General features: G+C 31.6%; 1 protein-coding gene across 1 annotated transcript in view; it reads right to left on the reverse strand.

The window, feature by feature from the left end:
- Window positions 1-496: 496 nt before the first annotated feature.
- The window catches only part of LOC129217381 (delta-sarcoglycan-like), a 63,165-nt gene continuing 36,323 nt past the window's right edge, over window positions 497-27,338 (reverse strand). Inside the window, exons 3-8 of the mRNA XM_054851673.1 lie at window positions 18,484-18,585; window positions 13,970-14,057; window positions 12,248-12,367; window positions 9,843-9,915; window positions 2,018-2,141; window positions 497-857 (exon numbers count right to left, since the gene is read on the reverse strand). Coding sequence (XP_054707648.1) covers window positions 624-857; window positions 2,018-2,141; window positions 9,843-9,915; window positions 12,248-12,367; window positions 13,970-14,057; window positions 18,484-18,585 — 741 coding nt within the window. The 3' untranslated portion in view covers window positions 497-623. The remainder of the gene's footprint in view (window positions 858-2,017; window positions 2,142-9,842; window positions 9,916-12,247; window positions 12,368-13,969; window positions 14,058-18,483; window positions 18,586-27,338) is intronic.

Genomic DNA, 27,338 nt, shown 5'->3' on the forward strand with positions numbered 1-27,338 from the left:
ATTGGAGTAAAATAAACGATATGTTTATTGTGAAACTCATAAAAATCATGTACCAGAACTTGGAAATCAGTAACAAAAATTGCCAACAGGGTCACTGCATGCTATAATTGCAATAGAAATTCCCATAAACAGTGCTGCGAAATGGTTAGGCGCTTCAGCAGTAGTTTTACTTCTCAGAGGTACTTACATTTACGCTAGAAATTGTCATCCAACCCCTTTGCAGCACTCTTTATGGGGTTTTCTATTGCAATACAGCGTGCAGCGCCCCCAGCTGGCAAGTTTTGTTACTAATTTCCAAGTATCTGTACATTATGTTTATGGGTTTCGCAAAAAACTTACCGCTTATTTTATTCCAATATCGGATTTTGTTTTCGAGATATTTAATTTTGAAACTAGGGAGTCCTTTCCTGGACACCCTGTAAGTAGCTTTTATCTTACAAGATACCCCACTGCTTTAACACGTATCACATCACACTGAAAATCGTAAATATCATTACCGTACAAAATATATGCTGTTACTACATTTCCTTATCAGTTCCTGTCTCCAAACACGGCATACAACTTTAATTATCCACGCATTTTGTTTTACTTAATTGATAATCCTATTTTTATACACGCTATTCTCAATCATCGTTGAGATACGATTTCCAACTTTGATACTTGTCATTTTGCCTTGTGTCTTCCTGCTCTTTGCAGACAGAAGCATGAATTTGACAGTGTCCTTCTCTGTGAGCCAAAAATACCCGACCATTGTCGCAGACGCACACTTGATACACCACTTGGTGATTTTTTTCTTTCGATGTTTGTCTGGAAGTTTTCAAGTTCATCATTTTTAGCCGGTTGCTGTCGATGATGACCTAAATCCATAAACAAGAGGAAAAAACATCACTTACTGTTTTAAAAGAAAGCAGTTGTGCAAGAAAGGGCTACTCCCCCCCCCCCCAGGTCCGAACGATAGCGAAATGAAAACCAACATAAACATCCGATGGCGCTACGCGGTGTTTCAAGTATATCCAGCTATTATGTCAGGTATTATAATATCTGTCGGTTCTGAGTGTAGAGCACACAAGCAGAGTAAACATAGCTTAAACAATAGTATGTGCCTCTAAGTGTGAATTTCATACTGTATGGTTCGTTCAACTCCTGGATGCTGTGCAATGTAACAGAAATGTAAGGTTCTACTATTCTGTGACAGTGAAAAAATAATGTACCACGCTGGTTTTCCGACATATTCGCTGCCTTGTCGTATTACAGGAGTGCTCTCTAGATGCTAGTGCCTCTTTATGACGTTATTTGGAAGCAGTAAAAAAACTAATATAGCTCGCTTGGTAGAGAATGCGTCGAAAATCCAGCGAGGCACTTTTTTTCCCCACTGATACAAAGTTGTGTAACCTCAGGTATTCATCGACAAATGTGTAATACAGTGGTGATAAAAAAAAATTGCATCACCCGCGCCCCTAAGGAGAGGAGTGTGTGTGCCAAGATGTCTTAGTAACATCTTGGCACACACAAAGCAAAGACTTCAAGACGATCCATAAATTTAAAATGTGTTCCACCGATAGAAATTTTGCATGATTCAGATTTGTGTTCAAAAGATCCGTTACTGAAAAATTACCATTAAATTATCAAACTTGATGTGATTATTACAGGAGTAATAATTGATCTGGGAATTTTAGAGTCTTCCTCTTATGTAGTTTTTGACGGGTGCTGCAAACGTAAAATGGAAACGATGCGACTTTTTGATATCGAGGTTTTACGAAATTTTTAATTTGCTTAAAGTTGGAATGAAAAAATAGAACCACTTCAAATTAAAAAAAAAAAAAAACGGATATTGGGAATCAGAGATTGACCAATGGTACCTACAACCAAAACTTCGTACCTTTGGTTCTTTCCATCTGGTCAAGAGACGACGATTGTCATACTGTTGGTTTCATTTTATACAGATTAATAATAAAATTGGAAAAAAATAAATAAATGAAATAAAACAAATAAATAGAAATAAATAAAATCGAAATACCTTTCCACCTGTCGATTTTAGATTCATTGTTTTCAATCCAGTCACAAATATGCCTCCTGCTGGTGAATCCACATTCATAGCTCCGTCGCTACGAATTTTAACTTTTTTAAGAAGAGATTCTAACCTACAAAAATAATAATGAAAAATGAATTCATGGTAATGCAAGATAGCATAAAGAACGATTTTAAGACTTATTTTTACTTCATCTTGGTTTTAATGAACTATTAAACAGTTAAAAGTTCCGTGCCTATTATCATCCTCATATAAATATAAGCCGATGATCGAGTAACCTGCGAGTTTCAACGATGAAACTTGCGCCACAGCATGATAATTTGATAATATGTTTTGGTAATATTTAGCATGCAGGGAAAGGCTTTATCGTGACAAGGCTGAACTCGATCCGGTAACTTTAAATTGTTTTATTGGTAAGACTGTCATTTCAGGGGAATGAAGAAACGAAATAATGGTCAACAATAAACTCTACCTAGGAGGAGTTTAGAGTTCATCTACTGGAGTTAGGGTTAAAATTTCAAATGTCAAAATATCACCGAACAGGCAATTGCTTCGCTCAAATGTCGAAGAGTAGAAACAATTTTCACCCGTCATACCGTGACGGGCGACTTTCTAGTTCTATAATATTTACCGCAGTTTCATAAAAATGTTTTCTTTTTTCTGACTTTCTCACGACTAATCAATCCCGAGCAGAAAATTTGCCCTCTAGTGTCTATTCTATGGTGTAAAATGTATCTTGCAGCAGATTAAACAAATATTTTGCGCAGTGTCAGAAGCTTGGCAAATTTCCCGCGGTTACGATAACATGATGGTCGAGTTGGAGAGACTGGGGATAAACAATTGGAGGACTATTTTATATTTTAATGGATTTTTTCAAATTATTTAATGCTTTTTAAAATTTATTTGGCTCATTATTTAAAATTTCAATTGAAGATTTATTTTTCTTGTGAGGCTTTATTTATTCAGTTTAACTTTTGCACTTTGATGGAACTTTTGTAATTTGCTGTGACTCCAAGATTTTGGGAAATTCGCCACGACCAAGTTACTGTATCACTGTCTGTGTGTTCAAATGTCACCGAAAAACAATCATAACCGAAAGTCAGTTCGATTTCTAAAATAGTTCTCTAAGACCTTTACTTCAATTTCAATGCATAGTCGATACTTGAGAGATTAGAGTTCGTTCGCCACATTTGTGGCAATAATCGTTTCGTTCTGGCTACATCAGTGCTACACTTTTGAAATTGTCTTTATTTCGTTTATTAAGAAACTGCTCTTTCAAGAGAAAAAGATAATCAAATTGGACATAAAGGATGAATTTTATTTCTAGAAACATACTTGCTCTCCTCAGCTCTACTCACATTTCAGGTCATTTACATTTTGGTTTTATTCTTCAAATTAAGAGAGAGTAAAAGTTTAGATATATATATCTAAGGTTCATCAAATTTATCGCAAACTTACGATTATTAGCAATGCTGAAAAAATATAGTGTGGATAAATTTCTTGGACGTTAAACCAACTAACTCCATAATAGGCAACCGTTCAGGAAACTATAACAACATAAGGAGCCTCGAACTAAAATTTTTGGAGGGAAAATTCTGAACTTACCGAGTCAACCTAGAATTTCACCGATAGATAAAATATGAACATGGCCTATACCAGTTCCGAGGAAAAGAAACATTAGGAATCATTAAAATTAAAATAAAAAATGCAATGTTCTCTTCAACTTTTCTGAACTCTCAGACAAAATTTTCTAAAGTATCAGACGAAATTCTCCGAATCAGGAAACATTTTGGAGACCACAGTGGATTCCCGGGGCTTCCTACCGAGGTGCTCTTGAACAACATGTGAGGTTTATTGCACGTTTTGTTGTTAGCGGGTTTTAATTAACGTATTTCTTTTTTACAGGCAAATAGTTGGAGCGACTCGTTTTTTTTATACCGATGTAGGTTGAAATAATTAAAAAATGAAGAAAAAAAAACGTTATTTTCTACAATATGTGGAATTAACCGGTTTACAGTGTAAGCCGTCAACATGCTCCTTTATTTTCGATACATTTTTTCCTTAAATGGAGCCATTCCTTCGAACTTCCAAAACCAACACGGTAAGCAAACAGCGCCATGTATAAGTTGTTTCTCAAATGTTTTATCTACCATTGTGCTTTTGATGGCCGTGCAAAAGTTTTCTGTCTTTCAATATAATCTAGATTTCAGTTTGATGCTTTAGTGCCTGCTTTCTCTTCTCCCTTATCTACCTCCCCCGCGTTCGTCGAAAGTTTCGGTTGTTAGCATAGCTCTCCAGAAAAAGTTTCTCTTCAGTTGCCAATATTGTGGGGAAGCGAACCCTTTTTGCTTCTTTTCTTTCCGGTTCCTGGGACTCCCCGGGGTATGTGTGACAAGATGAGAGATATTCTGAAGTGGAGGGGGAGAAAAGACGCAAAAATATAAAAAGCGTAGGGGACAAGCAGACAACAGAAGAGTAAAAGTGCTACGGATTTTTCTCTTTCTCCTTTTGTCAGATGAAGAATAGGGGAAAATTATCTTCCCGAAGTTCCGGATGGGAAAAAAGTGATAATCAAACATCAAACTGGCAAGTGGCATCTACGAATGAGAAATTTTGATTTGGGGGAAGAACTTCAGATTTCTGATCAATGGGGGTACAATACTATGCATCATCTGTTAATCAATAAATGATCCGTATCCAACAATAGTTTGAGTTGCGAAGTTTGTTTGGGGCTGAAAATGTCCTTCGGAGTCGTAATGGTTTTGATTTATCATTTTAAATTAATGAAATAACATTCGAAGAGAGGAAAAAAGAAATATAACTCTAATAATTTCAAAACAGACATTAATGGTAAAGATAAACAAAACAAATAAGGAAATTTAAATAAAAAAATTATTGGTATTCAACCCTTAAACTTTGCAGACATATATAACCTATCTCAGATAACATTTTTAAACTATTGAAAAGCATACAAAGCTAATTTTTGAAAACTATCTTATATTTTTAGAGACATACAAAGGTCCATTTTCTGTGAAGCTTTTACATAATAGAAATAGATTCAAAACCTATTTTAGATGATCTTCTTATATTGACGAATGTATACCGATCTTATTTCATAAATATCCCCACGCTCTAAAAATATGTATTGAAATGAATACAGAGCATTCCTTTGCTTTGGAAATAAATAAGAAGTATTATGTTTGAAGGGGAAAAAAGTTTGGAAAATGCATGTGAAATACATATAATGCCTTTAATTTAACCCTTTCTTTTGATACGTACCACGCAGTGATATTTTAAATCTTATTTGTGATAAAATATAGGAAATTGTCCAAAGAAATTAAACGAAGGATGCATATTGTTACAGAAAAAAATACTTTGCATAATATGATTATTTTTGAAAGCTCTAAAACCCTTTTCTTGTACTTCAAGAAGTAAATACATAAAATAATAATAGAATATATATGTATTTAGTTAAAAAAATGAATTTAGGTTTTAAGTAAACAATATTTTCCCTTGGGAGCTTCGAACTATTAGGTTCGACAACCACGAAAAAATTAATTTTGTTGCTTTAATAAGAACAAGTAGGCAAGTTCTATCGCATCACAATAATGGTATAAAACAATCATTCCAGTATTAGATTCGGTAAGATTTTCTCTAAATTTAAAAAAAAAAAAAAAAAAAAAAAATCAGCAAGAAAGAAAAACCTTGCCTACATTTCAATTTATTTTTGTTTTCATCTACCGAAGATAGCGTGATATGTATTAGTTTTGCTTGAATCCCAAACATTTAGCATTGCACTAATTTTGACAGAAAAATGCGTGCAGAAAATAAATTACTTAAGAAAGTTCAAACCCTCTATTCAATTACTAATACGATGAACGCACAGAAAAGAGAAACTCTGTGTTTTCAACTGATAGAGGTATTTGATATGTACGCCGTTTCCGAATTCTAAATTAATGAAGATGCTAGATTCTCTAAGCAAAGAAAAGATGAACAAGGAAATGAAAATTTAAATTAAAAGTTCTATTTTTTTTTTTCCTGATTTTATACATGATAAAATAGTATTTATTTATTTGGCGTAAGATTGCTTTTCTGGAACAAATAATATTTTCTGTATGCATTTCAATATTTTTCTTGAATTTAATCTTATACTTCATTAATTAAAATTGAAATCTTCTTTTTGAAAATTTTCAAAACATGTTTCTATCTATCTCTCTCTCTCTCTCTCTCTCTCTCTCTCTCTCTATATATATATATATATATATATATATATATATGTATATATATATGTATATATATATGTATATATATATATATATATATATATATATATATATGTATATATATATATGTATATATATATATGTATGTATATATATATATGTATATATATATGTATATATATATATGTATATATATGTATATATATGTATATATATATATGTATATATATATATATATATATATATGTATATATATATATATATATGTATATATATATATATATATATATATATATATATATATATATATATATATATATATATATATATATATATATATATATATATATATATATATATATATATATAAGCTTTACAATCCATTCATTTCTTCCAACCAAACGTTAGCCCATACCATCAACGGAAATAGCTGCCCATGCACTGTAACTTTATATAATGTATTTTTTAAAATTATGTTTTATTTAATAAAGTTTCATTAAATTATGTTCTTCAGTACTTAAGTAGGGGAACATGGGGGAAAGTGAAATAGAGGGGCATAGTGAAATGGTGAAATATTTTCTTTGCTTTTAGCTCCTCTTATCTGGTATTAATTTAACTATGTAGTACCATATGTAGTCTATTCCAGTCAGGAAAAAAAATACTGAATAAGATTAAAATATTTGGCAATAAAGGCAATTAAAAAAAAAATAATAATAATTTGAATTTTGTCATCTTGAATTCAAATTATGTTTTTCGCAATCACGAGTGTGTGTGTATGTAAGCGTGTGTGTTTGTGTGTGGGGGTATGTGTGTGTGTGTGTGGGGGGGGTATGTGTGTGTGTGTGTGTGTGCAGGCATGAGTGTGTGGGTAGTTGTGTGTATGTGTGTAGGTATGTGTGGAGGGTATGTGTATAGGCATATGTGTTTGTGTGTGTGAGCAGGCATGAGTATGCGGGTAGTTGTGTGTATGTGAGTGTGTAGGTGTGTGTGTATGTGTTTGTGTATGTGTGTAGGTGTATGTATGTGTGTAGGCGTATGTATGTGTGTGTAGGTGTATATATGTATATGTGTGTAGGTGCGTGTACGTATGGGTGTAAGTCTAGGATATTGACGAAACCTGGAGACGGTTTCGTTAGAGGTGCAGCATCGTAAGGACCCGGTCGACGGTGATGCTGCGGAGGGTGTTGGTGGGAAAAATCAAAGGAACGTCAAAAACAGTCAAATGAAAGCAATAAGCAATCGTGATTGCTCAAAAATTAATACTCATATTGTAATATTTTGTTGTAAGTCAAAAATTATTTTTGTTACTTATAGAATGATGAAGTTCTTGTTATTAACATTTTAAATATTAATTGAGACTTCCTAGTTTTCCACGAAGTATAAATTTAGTTAATAATAAGCTTATTTGCATTTTAAATAAATTTTACAATTAGTCAAATACATGCAAAGTGAAACAGTTTATTTCATTTACTCATTCAATCATTTAATATAAATCACTTACATTTTCACGTATTAATTAATTCAGTTGCATTCCTTCATTTAGTAATTCACTTATTTATTCATTCATTCACTTATTTTCTAATTCATTCAGTCTCTTACTCCCTCATTTATTTTTCTTCATATTCATTTAGTTATTCGTTTACTGCTGCATTATCTTTCCATTTATTCAATGAACCTTTTATTTTCTGATTCTTTTGATCAAAAATATGTTTTATAATCGAATAGAAAATATTTCATTACAAAAATATTTTATTTTTCACTTTGCCCTATGAAAACAATTTTCCACTTTTTTTGAAGACTCAAATTGACTGCCAAAAATAAAAAACTACTGTTTCAACGCAAGTTTGATAATAAAATACAATGTTCTTTACTTATGTACTGGAATTTTCAAAACAAATTTCCTACTTATTCATCTTGAAAAAACTTAGCAACCATTTGCCCTACATTCCCTTAATAGTTTTCACAAAACATTTAATTTAGTTTTTCATCGAATAAAAATGTCGTATGTTGCATTTCACAGTAATTATAATCTGCATAAAAGTGAAATTTGAAATGTCACTTTTTATGTCTATCTGAATATAGTTAGCACTCATTAGATTTCAAAAGAACACAAGTTTAGTGACGTAAAAATGGGAACATTGATGATTAAATGCAATAGAAATGTTCATAATCATATACATAGTATGATCCTCCCTTCTACAATCTGATACTTTCTGTCAGTTTTTGACATCATGCTTCTATTTCTATAGAAAGCCTATTTTTAATGTCATTCAAATCTCTTTGTTTGTAAGTGACGTCTTCAGCAATCTCGTAATGCTAATGTCAGGATATGTCGGAAAGTAATGAAACGTAAAAAAATGTGAGTAGTTACTGAAATTATATTCTAGCTTTGTTGACCTGGCATCAACTGGGCAGTTAACAGGAAAATAACTTCTAGTAAACTCTATTCTATTTTTTACATTTGAGGCAGTGAGAAGCAAAGAGATGTAAGTGGCAAAGTTAAAAATTTGAAGATAGCCAGTACAAATGGTAGGTAGACCTGTCCTCTGTTTTGGGACAAGAGATCGTACTAGTAGTCCTGGTAGGTGCTGCTGTACAGCATGATTTATAAAAAAAAATCAATGAAACCTTACCTAGGACGTTATCTTTAAACGCGTTTTACACAGAACTTGAAAATGTCTCCTTACATCCCTTTGCTTCTCACTGCCTCAGTTAGTTACCTGTTTTCTAGGACTCAGAATAAAACTTAATTCTTATTTTGTTTTCTTGCAAAGATTTTTAGCATTTTATAAATCTGTATTTGATATGAAAATAGTTTAATATTAGAAGTATTTATTGTAATTGTTTGCGTGTTTTCATCAATTCGCAAAATCCTGCTTTTTACTACTTCATGTTTATGTAACTAGTAATTAAAATATCACGACAAAAGAATGGTTAAATTCAGCGAAACAATATGAATGTTTCCAAGCCATTAAACACTTGTTAATGAATTGCGATAATTGCTTAAAAGTTATTAAAAGTATCTATATTTTTATTCCACATTATGTATCAAGTGGGAGAACAACTTAAAGTCAAACTAAAACTTATTAAAATCATCTTAGAAATTTTTCCTCATTATGAGTCAATAATTATCAAAGCAGGATAAAAGAATATGACATCTTATAAAACCTATGTTACATAATAACCATATTTAAAGAACAAAGTAACGAAAATATAAGTGCATACAAATTCTTGTTGAACAGTTAATAACAAAATACGATAAAAGAATATTGATATCCATTATGCACTTTCATTTAAAATAGAATTGCAACCGAGGTGTAATATTTCACAGTAAAATATTTTCGTGAAATATTATTGTTATAAGAAAAAGAAAAACTTTTAATGCGTTCTAGCGTTTTTGATATAAAACGTTTACAAGAAAAGGGTCTAAGGACAAAGTTAAAAATGTGAAGACAACTAGTAGAAACTCCCATTTGTTTTCCACAAGAAATGGTAATGGTAGTCCTTGGAGATGGAAGTGTTTTGTTTAAAACTTAGAAAAAGCTCACTTACATCCCTTTTCTTCTCATCTCATCAAAGATTAAACGTACCTCAAATCTTTAGTTGCTCCTCCTCTGACAAGCGGTGTTTCTAGAGAACCATCAAGTCTTAAACCTCCAGAATCTAAAAATGAAACATAGCTGATAACATGCATCAACATTATTTTTTTTAAAAAAAGAACATCATTATCAACTTTGTTGGGAACCGTGAACATCGACAGTGACTGTTGCTAAATTTAAAGACTTAAAGCTGTTTACATCAAAAAAAAAAGAAGAAAAAAAGGTTGATTTTCGTAAAGGAGGAAACAAACTAGAAGAAAAGCGTTTTTATTCTCTTAATTTTAAGAATGATAATCTATATTTATAAAGTAGATTGTATTTTATAAACACCCGAGTTTGGTTTGTTATTTCAGGAATTTATTGGTGTTACTAATCATCATTCAAAGCAAATTATCGCCATCAGCTCATATTTGTGAAGTATAAATTATTATCTTGCAATTTTTAAAAGTAAACAGTCACTTTTTGGAAGTTTAATGATCTTTTAAGGTTTAACTGAGATCAAGACTCTATTTCAAATTTAAACAATATTATAGCCTTTACTGAAGTTAAAACTTCAGAAACTAAATTTGATTCCTATTAAAAAAATTATGCTTTAATTTCGTTTTAAAATTGCTACCATATTTACGAGTTTAATCCGGGAATGAAGCGATTTCTCAAAACTAGGACAGTTTTTAAAAAAGGGAAGCATAATTTCGGAGCACATTTATGCCAAATGTTTACACATGAGAATAAAAATACAGAAGTAATTACGAAGTAATTAAAAAAATGATTTACTAAATCTTACTTCTATCAAGATGATATTTTTTAGAGCAACTGAATAAAAAAATAGATTAAGGTAAGAAATTTAAAAGGAAAAATTAACCTGACTTAATTCCTTAATTGGTATGTCCGTTAAAAGTTTAGCTTTGTATATCTTATGTCATATTTGCCCCATGCACCCAGCATAAGTTTCTTTAACAATCACTTCATATTTTGCAGGGTGCGGCAGGAAAATAAAAAACGGGCATGCAATGTTTCATGTAACTTCATTGAAAATAAATAAATTAACAAGACACAGCAAATAATAAGAGTAGATCTTTAGTAATCAATATTTATTTGGTTTCCAACTGGCTGCTTTTTGCAGTGATACAGAGGTGAAACCGCTTACTGAAATTTTCAGGCATGGGCTGATCTTTGACCTTTGACCCAAGTGCCCATGTCCTTTGATCTATCCTATTTCTGCGAAAGCAATTGCTTTAGAGAATTCAATTTTTCGTTTAGTTTAAGACAGGCCCTAGGTTCGTTGGACATGGAAAATATTGCATGCTCTGTAACGCATGGGGTTGACGAATAGGGTGTCCATTCTGCAGATCATCATGTCAGAAAAATGCGCTTTGCACCAATCTTGTCTTAGACCATTTCAGCTGATGAATCAAATTGAAATGTGCAATCTACATTGCCAAAGTGCTTCATGGCCCGCGGAACTACAATAACTTCTAAAATGCTGCGCTATTGCTTTGTGATTCACTTTTAGCACACACCAAAACCAGAGTTTTTCAATCTTGTGCAAATTCCGCTACAGACCAAAAACGACTTCGGATTTTGACGATTTTCAACATTTATTAAGCCGCTTGGAGTCTACAGACTAAATCCTTTCGTTCTTGGAGCTATAAACTGGTTGAACGGTAAAGAGCTGCTTATCAGTGAAATGAATCTCTCCCAATGCTGACTTGTGGCCAGTTTCAAAAGTTTTTGTCATCTTTACAGCATCACAAGTTTTTTCTTCTAAGAAAAGCTGAACCCTATGGAACTTGTAAAGTGTCTGTTCGAGTTCTGTTTTGGTCATTAGTCGCTCTTTTCAGGCAAATATTTCCGTTTTTGAACTCTCTCATGGAAAACAGTGGATTTGATGGAACTTGTTTTTTGATGACCTTACGATTAACGGAAGTGTTCACTGCACTTCTTTGCACACTTCTAGACATCGAGTATCATTTCCAAGTATCATCAAACAACTTATTCAACCAAACTATATGCCGAGGCACATCAAGCAAACGAACTGTTGTTCTCCTAAGATAAACAACTTTAAAATAGCCTGTCATGCAGAGCTTTTGCTTGACATTGTAACCCCCACGCCCCCCAAAAAAGCATGAACTAGAAAATTATTTGAAGAAATAAGATGAATTTTAAAAATCAACTAAACAAAAGGTAGTTTCAGTGTTATTAGATGATGACAATACTATTGCAAAGGAAAATAATTAAAACTATTGACACTCTTAATTTAGAAAAGCAATATGAGTAAAATTGAGAAGGTAATAATGTAACTTTAAAAAAATATGTTTTCATTCTTTTACTTTGGTCTATATTGTGACTGTAATTTGCAAAAAAAAATATGCAAAAGAATCGTAACACCCATTTACCAGACACTACCATGTGATTAGCAGCGACGACCATTTCTTGAGAATCCACGTGCAGGAGTTCGTGCCCCAATGTGCTGAGAACAGTAAAATAGTTTCCAATCGACTGCAAACCGGCTTCTCCTACAGATATAGAAGACATAATGCATTAATATATTTACTGTGATTGATAAAAGTGTTGTTGAGATATTTTAAGCATTTTACAAACTCAAGTATCTTATTTCATCAATATGTTTAACTAAAACAGCGCTAGAGCAGCAATCCTTCTCCCTTGCGTTTGCAAACATTATCAGGACGGTACTCTCAAAATTAAGCTGTGCTTTCTGGAGGAATAAGGAAACTGTTCGAGAGCTTGTTGGCACCTTTCACCAGCCGAATTGAGCCTCAGCCGGACACCCAAACCGTCGATCAAAGCCTTCTTCAACCATTCAGAATGCTTCAATCAGCTGTTTGTGTGGCGGACTGAGGTTTAACTCGGTTGGTGAATATGGCCGTGCAAACGTCTATTTTGACTTTGCTGCCATTCGTAATGGAACTTTTGACTGAAACTACCACAAAGCAAGATGTTGGGTTACGGTCTTATTCGCCAGATGACTCGGATCTTCGTCAGTCACCTGAACCACCGGGTCCTTCCTGTTGTGCGGCATTGGTCGTCCTGAATCCCGATATTCCATCAACCACAGATTGTTGACTACGTTTGTATCTAGTAAGCGGTTTTGGGGTGGTAAATTAAGCAGGCATCAGAAACCTCCGGACCAGGTACTATCTGAACCCACAGCGTCTGGAATCGTAAATCGATTGAGCTGCTTCTTGAAGAGGAGGCGTTCACGCAATCCCATCTTGGGGATAAATCCGTGATACCGTTGATGGCAATAACGGTGTGTTCACCCTAATTAGTACCTGAATCATAGAAAGAAGCTTTTTGTTGATTTAAGAACATTCGATTTAGGTTCGAATCGTCTGATGAAAGATGCAGTTAGTCATTTGAATTTTGAATCCTAAAAGCATTAAGCTGATTAGAAACTCTGAGTAAACTTACGGAAGAGCTTTATGACTGGTGCAAAAGTGCCGAAAGCAACCCCAAAGGTATTTTGCTTTTATTAAATAGTGTGTTGCACTTGGAACCCAGGATCTACCATCGGCTTCCAAAACTAAAATAATATTTATGTAGGAATATTCTTCAACGGTGATGAAGAAAATTTGTTAGTTCAATGCGAGCTCGACGACATGATTTAAGCTGGTTTGACATGCGTATGCAAAACAACTATAGTGCCGTTAAAAATTCATGGGTAGAGGTCGTGTTACAGTTAAAAAACAGAGACCAGTTTGAATTTTAAAAAGATTTATTCAAAAATAACCAAATGTCTTTTTTTTTTCAAAACCGGAAACTTTATTTTTGAAGCAGAGGCATTCCTTACGAATTTTTAATATCTTTTACAGCACAGTTACTTAACAGGATGGTATAGTATTTGCATTTATTTAATAATAATAGTATGCACACAGAAAGCGAAGTGCTTAATTTCTGGCAAAAGAGGAGTGGGTGCCTTCTCATATGGTCTTCATAACTTATTTTCATATATAAATGGTCTGAATTGCTTCTAATACGTAAAATGTCATACAAAATTGTAAAAGACCATTGGCCTTTGAGATTCTACGCTAATTAAGCCCAGACAAAGTGTATAATCAAGAAATATTTAAAAAGAAAATGATTGTTTTGACAATTACCAAGACTTAAAATATTGGTGAAGAAGCCACGCTCATCCGCTGCCATCAGAGTTACATTTCTTGAAGATTCTATTTTCAAGGAATGATGCTGTGCAAAAGAAAAAAATGTTACTTTGAGTAGCAGCTATTTCATCATGCATTCAGAAAAAAATATTTTAACTGACCGAATTTATAAGACTTAGCCTATTAAATTTAAAACTTAAAAGAACTTAAAATGGAAAAAACAAAAACCGCAAGACATTTTAGAATTTAAAGATGTAATTAATTGATGAATATTGTTGTATAAATTTTAAACTTTTACTTTCTATTACAAAAATAACGCACATGAAATTTAAATAACTAAGAATTTTAAACTTACTGTTTCTATACATAAAATTTTTTTTTCTTCACCAGTATCATTTCTTCAAGTATCAATCTTTAAGGAATGATATATTGTACAGAAGGAAACAAAACAAATAAAATTTTTTAATAATTTTTGTTTTTTAATGCATTGAATAGAATAAGCACAATAAATTCAGTATCTTGAGTTAAAAATACAGCTAGAGCGGTTAAATTATTTAAGGACGTTTGAAGGCGTTTTTAATAAGAGAAGATATTAACGTTCCAATAAAATTTTTTCAAGTACACGCAGATTCAAAAAAAAAAAAAAAAAACCATGCTTTTTTAAATCAATAAGTTTTGAGTTCATAATAGAAGTTTACAATGAGGAAAAAAAAAATATGGTAAATATGTAGTTATCATTCCAAAATGATTTTAACAACAATATAAGTGTGGTTAAAAATCCTGCAAAATCCTATTTAAACCTGTGACGTCTGTGTGTCTTTAACGTCATCTCCTCCGGACTGGTCAATACTGGTATCGTTGAGCATAGGACATTCAAGGAAAGCCATTCTGCTATGTCTCAGCCCTGTAAACTTTAAGGGGCCGGGCATTCAGGGGTAAGAGGCCGGACAGTCAGGGGTAAGAGCATTAAAACCATAAATTGTCACCCGCTGTAGGTGGCATTGAGTCACCGCAAAAGGCGAACGGGGGTTGGAGAGCAAAACGCGCAGAACGTGGAGCCCCCTATTGCATATAAATAATATAGTTACGGAATTTTCTATCAGGATTCTGCAGTAGAAAAAAAAAAAAAAAAAGGCCTTTTTTTAGCCAGTGAGGATTCGAGCTCACGATCTTCGCAATAGCAGCACGACGCTCTACCCAACTGAATCAATGAGCCTGCCTTTCGGATTGATAAGCATCAAAGCAATGCTTAATAAAACACAAAATAAAAACGTTTTTTCGTCAAAACAGCAAAAATATGATTCGTCTGTTTATTTCTTGCCAAAGTTGCTGAAAAAATATTTAATACGATGCTTTACTTGTGATGTTCAACAACTTATTATGGTGTTTCGACAAAGGATCATCTTTGAGAAATAATGCATATGGTATATGTACATACTTTTATTGGTTTATACTTTAAGTTAAAAAAAACATTTATTTCTTTTCCTTTTTTTATTGATGAAATTGTTTTACACTACTATTTGATAACACATGTGATTTCAAATCAACATAAAGAGTTTTCAACGCGAGAAGAAAGTTCTAAACTACGGCTATTTCAAAAAATAACCAGAAATGTACACTGAAAATAAGTTAAATAATAACTAAACTAAAGTTGAGAATGCAGCTTTCTAAAAGTAAAAATCCCCCTCATTAAAGTACTCACCCCCCAATACAATGTGACACAACGGGCGTTAATCCGTATTAGGACCGTTAGTTCTAGCAGTAATTAGAAAGTGATGCATACTGCTTGTCAATACTATCTGTCGTTACATCTCGTTATAATAAAAGGAAAGGTTAAATAATACGGTTGAATAAGAGAAAAGTTCAAAAATGAAGTAACGAATTAAAAATCATGAAATAAAATAATATATAATAAAACAAAACAACACAAAGTAAAAAACAATATGATTGCCCTTAATAAAATCACGTCTCATTAATGATAACGTAGCAATAAATTTTGTGCTATTTGTATTTCTAGCCGAACAGCCAGGTTTTTTTTTCTTTATTTCCCTCACCGAAAAGATAACAAATTGCCTGATTAATGTTCACCGCAGGCCTTGAAAATGCGAAATTTAAGCCTTTATAATTATTTTCACATTTTGCAAAAGCTCAGTGCACAATTTTACGCGCCACAAAACTTGAAGCATACTATGTCTTAGGGGAATTTATATCTTTGAGCTCATTATCTGCGGACTACTACCTGGTTAGTTCCTTCAAAGTTTGAAAGGGAAAGATTTTTTTCGTCTCGATGTCATTTTTGAGGTTTCCAGATCTTGTTTTTTTTTTTTTTTTTGTCGTTAATTTTAAAGTGTTATTTTTAGTACTTTATTTATTTAAAAAATAAACAATATTTATCGTTTTTTTTAATTCATAATTGAATTGTAAAATAATGATATAAAAGACAAAATCCAACAAAAAACCATTTTTTGTTGCATAAAAATTATAAGAATAAAACGAGAATTATTGTAAATCGTAATAAACTTGGAATAAATCTCTAAAAATCTAGATTGTGTGTCAACTTGCGTGTAACTTTTAGAAATCCGCATAAGAGCAAATTTTATGTGATATTATTTAAGTCTAAGAGAAATTTTCTTAGAACTTTATTAGAAGAAATTAATTCATGAGTTAAAAACCGCAAATTACATATCCAGTGCTGCAATGGGGTGGTTTCCTTCAGTCAAAACTACTACTTTTAGTCACTGAAATGGATAGAATGAGCAAAAAGAAATTACATGGACCCAGAAAATACTTTCATTTTCCTAACAGTTTTTTTTAAATTAATTTTTTAAAATGTCCGATTTTCCAAACAAGACGTGGTCTTTATGACGTCACAAATGATGCAATTTGGCGCATATTTCTACCACGTTTCCACGTTATGATAATCAAGAAGCGAATTACAATTGCGCTCTACGCTTGCTATCAACCATATCGTTGGCAATACACGTGAGTAAAGAAGCGAATTAAATATTTTGTTCTGTGAATGGCAACATTGAATGGCCTTTCACCATTTGTGATGTCACACAACAGAAGTGTAAACAATGAAAGCGCACCGATTTAAGTAATTTTTTAAAGATATTAAACTTAAATAAATTATTTAAAAAACGGTCAGATTCTATGTTTTTAAGCATGCTCTTTCAGAAGAAAAAAATACTTTAAAAATTTTGGAAACGACCCCATTGGGATAAAAATATTTGGAGGAAAGAACAATTTTTACAGAGTTGACGATTTTTTTAGGATAAAAAAACTTTCGATTACTTATGCTTGCTTTAATTGAGAGTGTAGACTTTTATTAGCGATAGCAGAACTGGTATTACCCCCCAAAGTCTTTTGTTTTTATACGTACTGTCGATTCTAATATTGCCTTTTTTGGACTGTTGTGAGCAAACCCTCACCTTAGAAGGTATATTCTAGCTGTGGTAGTGTCAAGAACTGAATTGAAAATTGTCTAAATATTTTCAGAACTAGAAACTTTTTGAGATAAGGATCAAAATAAAAAAAAAAGAAAAAGAAAAAATAAACAAAAACTGAAGCAGATTTTTAATGAATTTCCTTTGAGCAACATTTTATAAACAGTATATTTTCGCACCCCGTTAGGTAGTTTTTTAAATTACACTTGCAGCTATATCCCGTTATCAATGGATATGGAGAATTTAGCCATTTTTCGTGCCACTTTAGGCAACTTTATGTATCGATTGTTGTTATTTGTAGAAATATCGAGCTTTAAACATTACGGTTTAACACACTACAGTTTACACACAAGTCGCAAATTTAGCTCATGCTGTAGAACTAACCATTTTCGTTGATTAATAGTTGCCAAACTTGGTGAACTTTATTATTTCTGTACAATCATTTTACCCGTAAATCAAGTTTGAATTTTTAAACGCGATCTCATTACTGCTTACTGAAGATGAAGATTGACTTTAGATTTATTACTTGTACACATCACACTTCAAAGAGTTCAAAAATTTTACTCTTGTATAATTGCATAAATTGCATATGAAGAATATAGATTATACTTTTATAAAATGCAATTAAATTTTGATAGCGCCAAGAAACATTATTTTTGGCTTAGTAACCGATATATCGTCTGAGATACGCATGTTACGGAGCAAAAACAATTTTACACATTGTTTAAGAAAATCTTCAAAGTTTAATTCAATTTCAGAGAAATAAGAGTTGACGTTCTTCAAAGTTCATGAAACGAAACAAAAAACTACTATGAAATTGAAGTAAAAAAAAGTTAAAGAAAAAAAAGTAAAAAAAAAAAAAGAAAAATGAAAAGAAAAGAAAAAAAAAATAACTTTTCTATTTTTTAACTTTCTAAATTTTTTTAAAAATATTTTTTACTAAGAAGCTAATATATTTGGAGTCTGTAGGGCAGTTTTTGCAACAACTGTTACGTCTATTACCTTAGAGTTGCCCCTTAGTAAATTCAAAAATGCAAAAAGTAATATCATAAATTGTGTCATTACCTGTTGTGCAATTATCTGTCTTGCACTGAGAGTGTCGATAAATTCAGCATCACTATCAACTTGCAGTCCACTCTGTGATATACGAATCTTTCCTGGACCTTCCTGTCATAAATTGATTGTTTTAATATCAGTCATGATTTAAGATAGAATATAAAGCAGGGCTTCGCAGACTTTATAGCCAGCGGGCCACTTTTGTGCACCAATATTCAATTTCATGGTTGTATAGATATTTGCAGTTAATTGACTATTTCTAATTGGAGTGGTATACCGCTCTTTAAAAACAACACTGTGGTATAGTTTACAATATTTAACTTCACTTACAAGTTTCGGATTAAAGAAATTTAATTGAAGAAACAGAAATCAAAGTACAGTCTGAACACGGATTGCATGGAAAGGAAAACATTCGGTTTACAGACGGACATGGACGCATTTATTACTTTTTAGGGATGTCAGCTTTTGCAGATGTATGTTAGACTCTAAATTAAGCAGAGTCACATTCAAGTGAGCGGAACACGCGCATTTTTTTTTTCTTTTCTCCCTCAACTGGACGTTACAACTCCGTCCCAATTCCTTATAATCCATGGTCAAACAGTAACAAGAGATTAAAATTGAATATCGAATTAATGTTAGGAGTAAGGTTTTATTTAGATGGTACAATTGTGTTCAATTTTTCAAAGCTGTAGTATAATCTCAGGTTCAACATCTAGGCAGCTTCGGTAGTTAGTTTTGTTAGCTGCTTAGGTGAAAAATCCGGATTCGTATAGGTAAGTAGTGTTAAATGAAAGATCACTTTGCCTTTTCAACGACAGGTTGCACGGGTTAGGTGAAACAGAAAGCGATTTGACCACCTGTACACTGTAAAAAAAAAAAAAAAAATCCGAAACGTTACTGGTTATTTCCGTGGAACGTTTCGGGATTTCAGAGGTTTTCACCTATCTTCCCGCAAAATCAAGTATCTCCGCAAAAAAGTTTCCTAAATTGCTAAAATTGCACGAATGCAGACCTTTCACTGGCGTGAAAAATGTTTTTTTTTTTGCTAACAGTGTGGTATTAAAGAAGATTTATTTGCAGTAATTGAGGAGTTAAGAAATTGAACTATTTGAAATTAATACGAAATGAATAAATGCTTTATGCAACAAAATAATAACAGGAAGACACAGCATTGAAATTGGAATAAAGTAGCACCTGATTGCAAACTTGTGCTTCGGGATTTAAAAAAAAAAAAAAAAAAACCTTTTCTATGCAACGAGTGTGAGTTTTTAGATTTAAATACACAGAAAAAAGTGTAACTATTGTTTGGTCATAATTTCAATGTACTCAAAAACAAAAAGTACTAAATGCAGTTTAATAAACACATTTGTACTTGAAAAGTAAAAGAAGAAATAACGATTTTTAATAGCACAAATTTGTTGCTTAGTGCATACGTGTTGCGAGGTTACAAATAATCTAGTTTTTAATATAAAAAGAAGTGAGCTTATGGATGAAAATCTATCTGACAAAAGGGAAATCTTTATATGTAACTTAAAGTTGCCCTTACTGTACCAGTCGGTTGATTTGTGTTATATAATACTGAAAGTTTAGTATTACATTTTAAATGCTGCGTTACTGATTTTTGATTGATGTAATTGCTAAAAATACTCGCCAATTCTAATTGAATTAAAATTAATAGTAATATTCATTCTTTGGCAAAACTTTTGCTTTGGTTTTTGTTCTTTTTTTACGTTGCCAGTCAATAGACTTGCATTGTAACATTGAACTTTTAGCATCGCATTTAAATTGCTATGCTATTGTGGATGTAATTGTTGCAAATACTCGCTAATTCTAATAATAATCTACTTGCATTGTAATACTGAACTTTTAGTACCACATATTAATTGCAATGCTTCTGATTCTTGGTGGATGTAATTGTTACAAATACTCGCCAATAATAGTTCAATTAAAATTAATAACAATATTAATTTTCTGGCAAGCTATTGTTTTGGTTTCCACTTTCATATCACTACTTACGTCTTCTTCAATTTGACACATTTGAATTTCCATATACTTAAAAACATAATACTAAATATTAATATTTTTTAACTTAAAGTTGTTCTTTCGTTACCAGTAAAAAGACTTACATTGTGATACTGGAATTTTAGTGTCACATTTTAATCCTTATGCTATCGATTCTTGGTATTGTAATTGTAACATCTATTTGCTAATTAAATTTTATTAAAATAATTAGCAATATTTTTTTTTTCTGGCAAAATTTTTGGTTTTCGTTGTTCTTTCGTTTCCACTAAATATACTTGCATTATAATACTGAACTTTTAGTATCACATATTAATTGCAATGCTATTGATTCTTGGTTTATGTAATTTGTTACAAGTACTCGCTAAAATAATTCAATTAAAAATATCAGCAAAATTTAGTTTCTGGCAAATTTTGCTTTGGTTTCCACTTTCATATCACTAATTATGTCTTCATCATTTTGACACATTTGAATTTCACAACTTTCCAAGCCATGCGAATCGAGAGCGCTTGGAAATATTGCCTGGTTAAATGAGAAGTTTATGCAAATGAGCGACCGAAAAGCTCATCTAATAAACAATGCTTTTGGGAACGTGTTAATTAGTTGCTAGCATCTGGCTGACAGCTGAAAAGTAGAGATAGTTGATGACCTTTTGTGTCTTGACAACACATGAATTTCTACTTCGTTTCAAAAGCCTCCAACAGCAATTTCTCATGACTTTTAGCGTGAGTATGTATTGCAATGTTAAATTGTATTAATTGTTGGCTGATGTTATTCGAATATGGTTTGTTTTAAATTTATTTTGTGAATTGAATGATTTCCGTAGTGCAGAAAAGTAACATTCGGGAAAAATAACGTTAAAAATTTGTGATCCTACAAATTTGGTATAAATTACAGGCGCGTGCTTCGGGGCTTTACAATTGACACTGTTTTGTTGCAAAAAACAGTGAGCTTTCATCGGATGGCTTGACATCCAAATTGTCTATAATTTATTGCTATTTGTGCTGTTTAAACTCCCCCCTCCCACTACTGTAATTTTATTTTCCTTGTAGCAAAGCTCACTTTCTTTCTAATGACACAATCACACGCATTTTTACGTATGTGTACTTAAAAAAAAAACAACTTTTCTCTTTTTTTTAAATGAAGTAATTATTTTAACCCACAAATTGAAGAAAAGGTGATTTCATACAAAAATATGTTCCACTATATGTTAAAAAAATTCTAAATCATAGTTATTTTCAAATTAAGTGAAAAACATCATTTACATAAACAATTATTATGATAATCTAGCGAAAAAAATATAGTGCATTAAATAGTCAGTTATATACTAAAGAACACATCTCCAAAAAGCTCTTTCTATAATGCCTACAAAAGTGATATTCATAATTGAAAAGATATTACCTATCAGCATTAAATGTGATTTTGAAATTGAATTTTGATATAAGTATTTGTTACAAAGCATTTGAGTCACAAACTTGTTTCCTTTTCATATTTTAGTGTTGAAAAGCCAACAACTTTTCAGAAATCGGAAAAAAGTTTACGTAAGTTTTTGTTTTTCTACTTTTATTTTTCAAGTGAAAATAATTCAGTTAAGAGAGAAAAAAAATCAGATAAGAGACATGTTGCAGTGGATAAAATAAGTTATAAAATAATAAATAATTTCAGAATACTTTCTGCTTAGTTGGAACGATAGCTATGTCTATAGCAGCTTTGCTATGTAATAACACTTAAAGAGCAATAGAAGATCTGAAGTTCAAAATACATGAATTCTCTGTAGAAGAGTTAAATTAACAATAACTCTTCTAAACCAAAATAATACCAAATTTATAGCGTGCTTTTACCATAAGAGAAACAATCTCAACCGGGTAATGTTTTATAAATTAAGTATCCTTATTTTAACAAAGAGCCAAATCTAGTTTCAAAAACTAGAGTAGTGTTTTACATAGAAATTTCAGTCACAATAATTTTATCAATCTTTAAATTATATTTTAACTCTGTTTAAACAAAATGGCAAAAAAGCACGACTTAATTCGTATTAGTCATTATTTGTAACAACTATAAATATATAAATGACATTGTGGAAAAGGAAAAAATCTTTACCAAAACTTAAAACTGAATTTCTATTTATTACTGCAAACAGAGATTGTAATCTAATTATTGTTATATGCAGAAAATTTTAATTCATATCTTAAAATTTGATATTTTTTTGAAAAAATGGAAAGAGAAAATGGTAGTCATCAATTAAGCGACAGGTTGTGATTCTACAATGGAAATAAATTAAAATGTCCATACGTACACGTGTTTGGGCTTATTCTCTGTACATTACATTCAACATTACTTCTCAATACATAATAAGGCTTCTTAAAAGTCAAAAAATGATAAATAATTTTGTAAAAAGGAAAGTTACAGCATTCAGTCACGAAAATCTTCAGTGCGGAGGTTAAAAATTATCGTTTGTCTCAGCCAAAATTTTCATTTGAATGTGAACACTTTTTATGTGTGAGGTTTTCAAAGTAATTAAACAGCAAATCCAACTTAACAAACATAATGTTCGTTTCAGCCGTGATTTCATATTAACCGTGGTCATATTAAGAGCGCTCAACTCTAAATTAATTAATATTTTCTATAAAACTATATCTTTTCGTAAAAACTTAAAATTATAACGAAAAATATCTTCATTGCTGCTACGAATATAAAACAAACTTCTTAATATTCAAAAAATCATTACTCACTGACGGAAAAGGGGTAGATTCTATCAATTATTAAAAACGCAGAAGAATAGGAAAATAGTTTTTTCACTTAATGCGTAGAAAGAAATTGACATTTCCCCGGATTACTCAATTCCATCTAAAAATCGAATCGCTAGAAGAGCGTGAACTCCCGAAACAATAGCAGTTAAAAAATGGTACTTTAAATTATCTATTGCGTATCGCCACCGATAAAGGGGAGGTAAACTCCATTCCCTTAATGTCGATAAATTTCAAAAATCCCTGTTCCCATTACAGTTATCTCTTTTAAGAGGGGCAATCTAATAAATAAATAAATTTATTTAGAGACCTGTTAAAGGAAGTGAGGGAGAGTATCAACAGATAAATTATGAGCTTTTATCAAATGGATTTTCAAATCCTCTAGAAATATTTGTTCATACATTTAGCTGTCATTTGACTGTTCATTATAAAATTGTTTATTTAGAGTATATTGTTTTTTTTTTGTTGCGTACTTCCTACTAAAAATAAAGTAGAAGTAAAAGATAAGTGTCAACAAACGATGGAATAATATTTAATTTATATTTGACTACGTACTTTGTTTGAATACTATTCATTTTTTATTCATTACCCATATTTGTTAAATACTTAGCGAGATATGTGTGTGACAAAATGTGTTTCCCCGCAGTAGGGACATTTTTTTCGTCTAGATTTTTAATAAAATATGATCAAAATGGAATTACTACTTACATTCACAAAAGAAGGATAGTTACTTGAAAGGGATGAAAAAACAGGATCATTTATTTAAAAACATGAGAATGTTTTTTCTTTCTGGAAGAAACGCAAAGTTTTTAAGTTTCTTCCATTGCAAACATATTCAAAACACATGGAGTTAACAATTCTGTACATGGGAGATAAAAAGGACTATTTCCATATTTTTTTTTCTAAATTGAGATGTAAGCACCGTTTCACTTCATTTATTATGCACGATTAAAAGTTTAAAGCACTAAGAATTTGGTAGGAACATTTTCATTTTATACGCCCATAACTGACAATCCAGTAATAATGGGTGTTTTTTTTTTTTTTTTTGAGGTATAGAACTTTAGGTTCAAATAAAACACCGTTAAATGATAGAAATCGCCATGAATTTGGCTTTATTCGAAAGATAATTATTTTTATTAAAATGTGATTTCTGGTATATGGCCACTTCGGCTGGCTTGGAGAACGTCTAATCGGGAAGTCCAATTTTCTATCACTTTTTGCAGCAATGTGGGCCGTATGTGAGTGATATGTGGCGAATGTTCTTGTCCAAGGCGTCAATCGTCTGTGGCTTATCGGTGTAGACCTGAGACTTCACACAGCCCCACAACAAATAGTCCAGCTTAGTTAAATCGCATGCTCTCGCAGGCCAATTCAAGGGTCCATTAAGCGAAATTATTCGTTCACCGCAAATTTCTTTCAATAAATCAATTGTGACACCCGCTATGTGGCGTGTTGCACCGTCCTGTTGTCTATTCATGATGAAATGGCAAACCAAACTAAACACAAAACAAGTGACAACTACCAAAATGACGCACAAAACTAAATAACAACTTTTGTCTGCTAAGGTTTTGAAATGCGATTTGTTAAATGTATCTGATGTCGGTTTCACTTAAATAGTGAAGTGTACAACATTAATGAGATCATTCAGATAGAACATGATCGTTAGATATATTGGGGACCAAGGTAGGGACTCAATTACGAGAGTGGGTTATATCGCATCACTAAACAAGTTTTTTAAAGGAAATATCAAATAAGTAATAAAGATGTCTTGTGTTTTTCCACGCATTTTTTTTTTTTTTATTTTACTTGAAACATTCTCTACTTCACATACTGGACATTTTTCCAAAATTAAAGTGCAATGCCATTAGAAAAAAAAAGAGGCAGTTTCAATGCTTGATTTTCTTTACCGTTTTCGCTTCTTTTTTTCTGGGATTTTTCAATTTATTTTATAGTTTTTTAACTTGTGTGGATCTCGTAACAAAACTGGGGTGGATTATTTGTAGAGATATCAAAGAGGCTTCTAAGAGACCATAGCATGTTATATATTTTTAAATTTCTCGATTTCAAGTGTTTAATGTTTTTCTGGTACGAAGTTGTGGAGTAGAAAGATGTTGTAAGATTTGACTTTTTTCTCGTGTTGTTTCGTTTTATGCAACTAAACTTTTCTGAAGTATTTCTTTTCCAACTTATATGTTTTTCTAGTAAGATTTTTTTTTTTGTTTTTTTTTTTTTTTTTTGCTCAGCCAGCAGTTAATATAGAGTTATGTATTTAGGGCGAGTTATTGATGCTGTATCACCAAGCTAATTTCGGCAACTACTTTTCGGCACCAAATTTTGAAGAGAAATTGCCAAATGTGACAAAGTTCGGCGACATTTCGAGTTGAGTAGATACTTTTTTTTCGGTTTCTGAAATGTTTAAATGTATTATTCCTAGTGAATAAATAGGAGCTTCTAGAACCTTTCGGAGTCAGTTCTTCTGCCGAAATTTTTCTATAATGCTTTTATTATATTTGCAAGTAAATTTGCATTTGTTGTTGTAACGACGGTGCTTTTACAAAATTTGCTGAATTGCTGAAAATTTTAGCAATTGTAATGACTTATTTATAAATATTGTAAAGAAATTTGCTTCAATTTTATACGAATTGAGTCACATTTCCATGAACATCTGAATTATGGCCGGACTTGTAACAATATCTCATTCATTAACTGTTCAATTAAAAACAAGAGATTGCACACAAAAAAAAGTCTGAAAACATTTAATCTTTACTAATAATAAAGCTGAAAGTTTCTCTGTCTGATGTCTGGATCTCTATGACTCGCATAGCACTTAGACCGTTGGGCCAATTTTCAAGAAAATTGGCACGAAATTAGAAAAAATGATTAGTAGGATGTAGCATGAAGGTGTGCACTTTGAAGCGATTTTTCGAAAATTCGATTTTGTTCTTTTTCTATTCCAATTTTAAGAACGTTTTACCTATCAAATTATTATCCCATGGACGCGTAAATTATTATAACTTTAACGAGCAATTTACCATAACGTGGGCAAGCACATTACCATAACATGGGCGAGCAAATTAACATAGCAGATTGGCAAGAAATTCATCATCCCATTACAGTTATCATCCGTTATTTGTAAATTAACGGGCGAACCAAATGATCTTTTAATTTTCTACTACAGGCAAAGCCGTACGGGTACCACTAGTTATTTATAAAAACAATCACATGGCAATAAATCAGAAGAAAACCTTTACAGCTGTCGTTTTTACAAGCATTTCACTAGTATAAACGTACTGTTTAAAACTTGTACGGAGCGCAGAATTTTATCACATCACTAGATTTCAACAATTCCTTAAAGTAGTTGGAAAAAAGCGAAAGCTTTTCTTTCGAACACGGTCCATTAATCAGCTTACCATTTGGCGGAAGAATTGTCTTTAAAGTGATTGCTTTTCCCTGAGAAATTGGAGATTCATGGAGAGGGAACATATGTCTCTTTTGTCTTCGGTGTCAGACACAGTACTGAGAGATATATCAATAGTTTTTTTTTTTTTTTCGAAAAATAAAATTCTGGGTTAGGTACGGGATTTATAAGTATTTTTTAAAAGCGGATATTAAAGTAAAAGTAATGGTTGAAATGTAAAGAAATTTTTTATTTGCTTTTATTGTAATGATATTTTTGGGTATAGTTAAAAGTTAATTGCATCGTTGATAAAATATAAATAAAAATTTATAAAAAGATATCTATAAAAGAAGAAAAAAACATGCCTATGACTAGTACTTTTACTTTAAGTTAAACCTGCTTAGAGTTTTATTTTTTTATGACAAACTTATAATTATTACACTTGCCTTGAATTAATTTTCAAATGCTTTTTTCTCCAAAAACTTTTAAAGCAAAAAGAACACATTCCTACCAAACAATTAAAGTATGTTAAGTCAAATTATATATATCGCACCATACTCGAAATCGGCTATTTTCTCATACGAGGTATTTAAAATTTTTAACCAAAATGTACAACTTAGCCTTTGTTTTACAAATTTATCTGATGTTGAATAACGTTTATGAAAGCCATAATCTTTTGTTTTATTATTGCTTTTAAATA

The sequence above is a fragment of the Uloborus diversus genome, chromosome 2, assembly GCF_026930045.1.
Source record: "Uloborus diversus isolate 005 chromosome 2, Udiv.v.3.1, whole genome shotgun sequence".
Lineage (NCBI taxonomy): Eukaryota > Metazoa > Arthropoda > Arachnida > Araneae > Uloboridae > Uloborus > Uloborus diversus.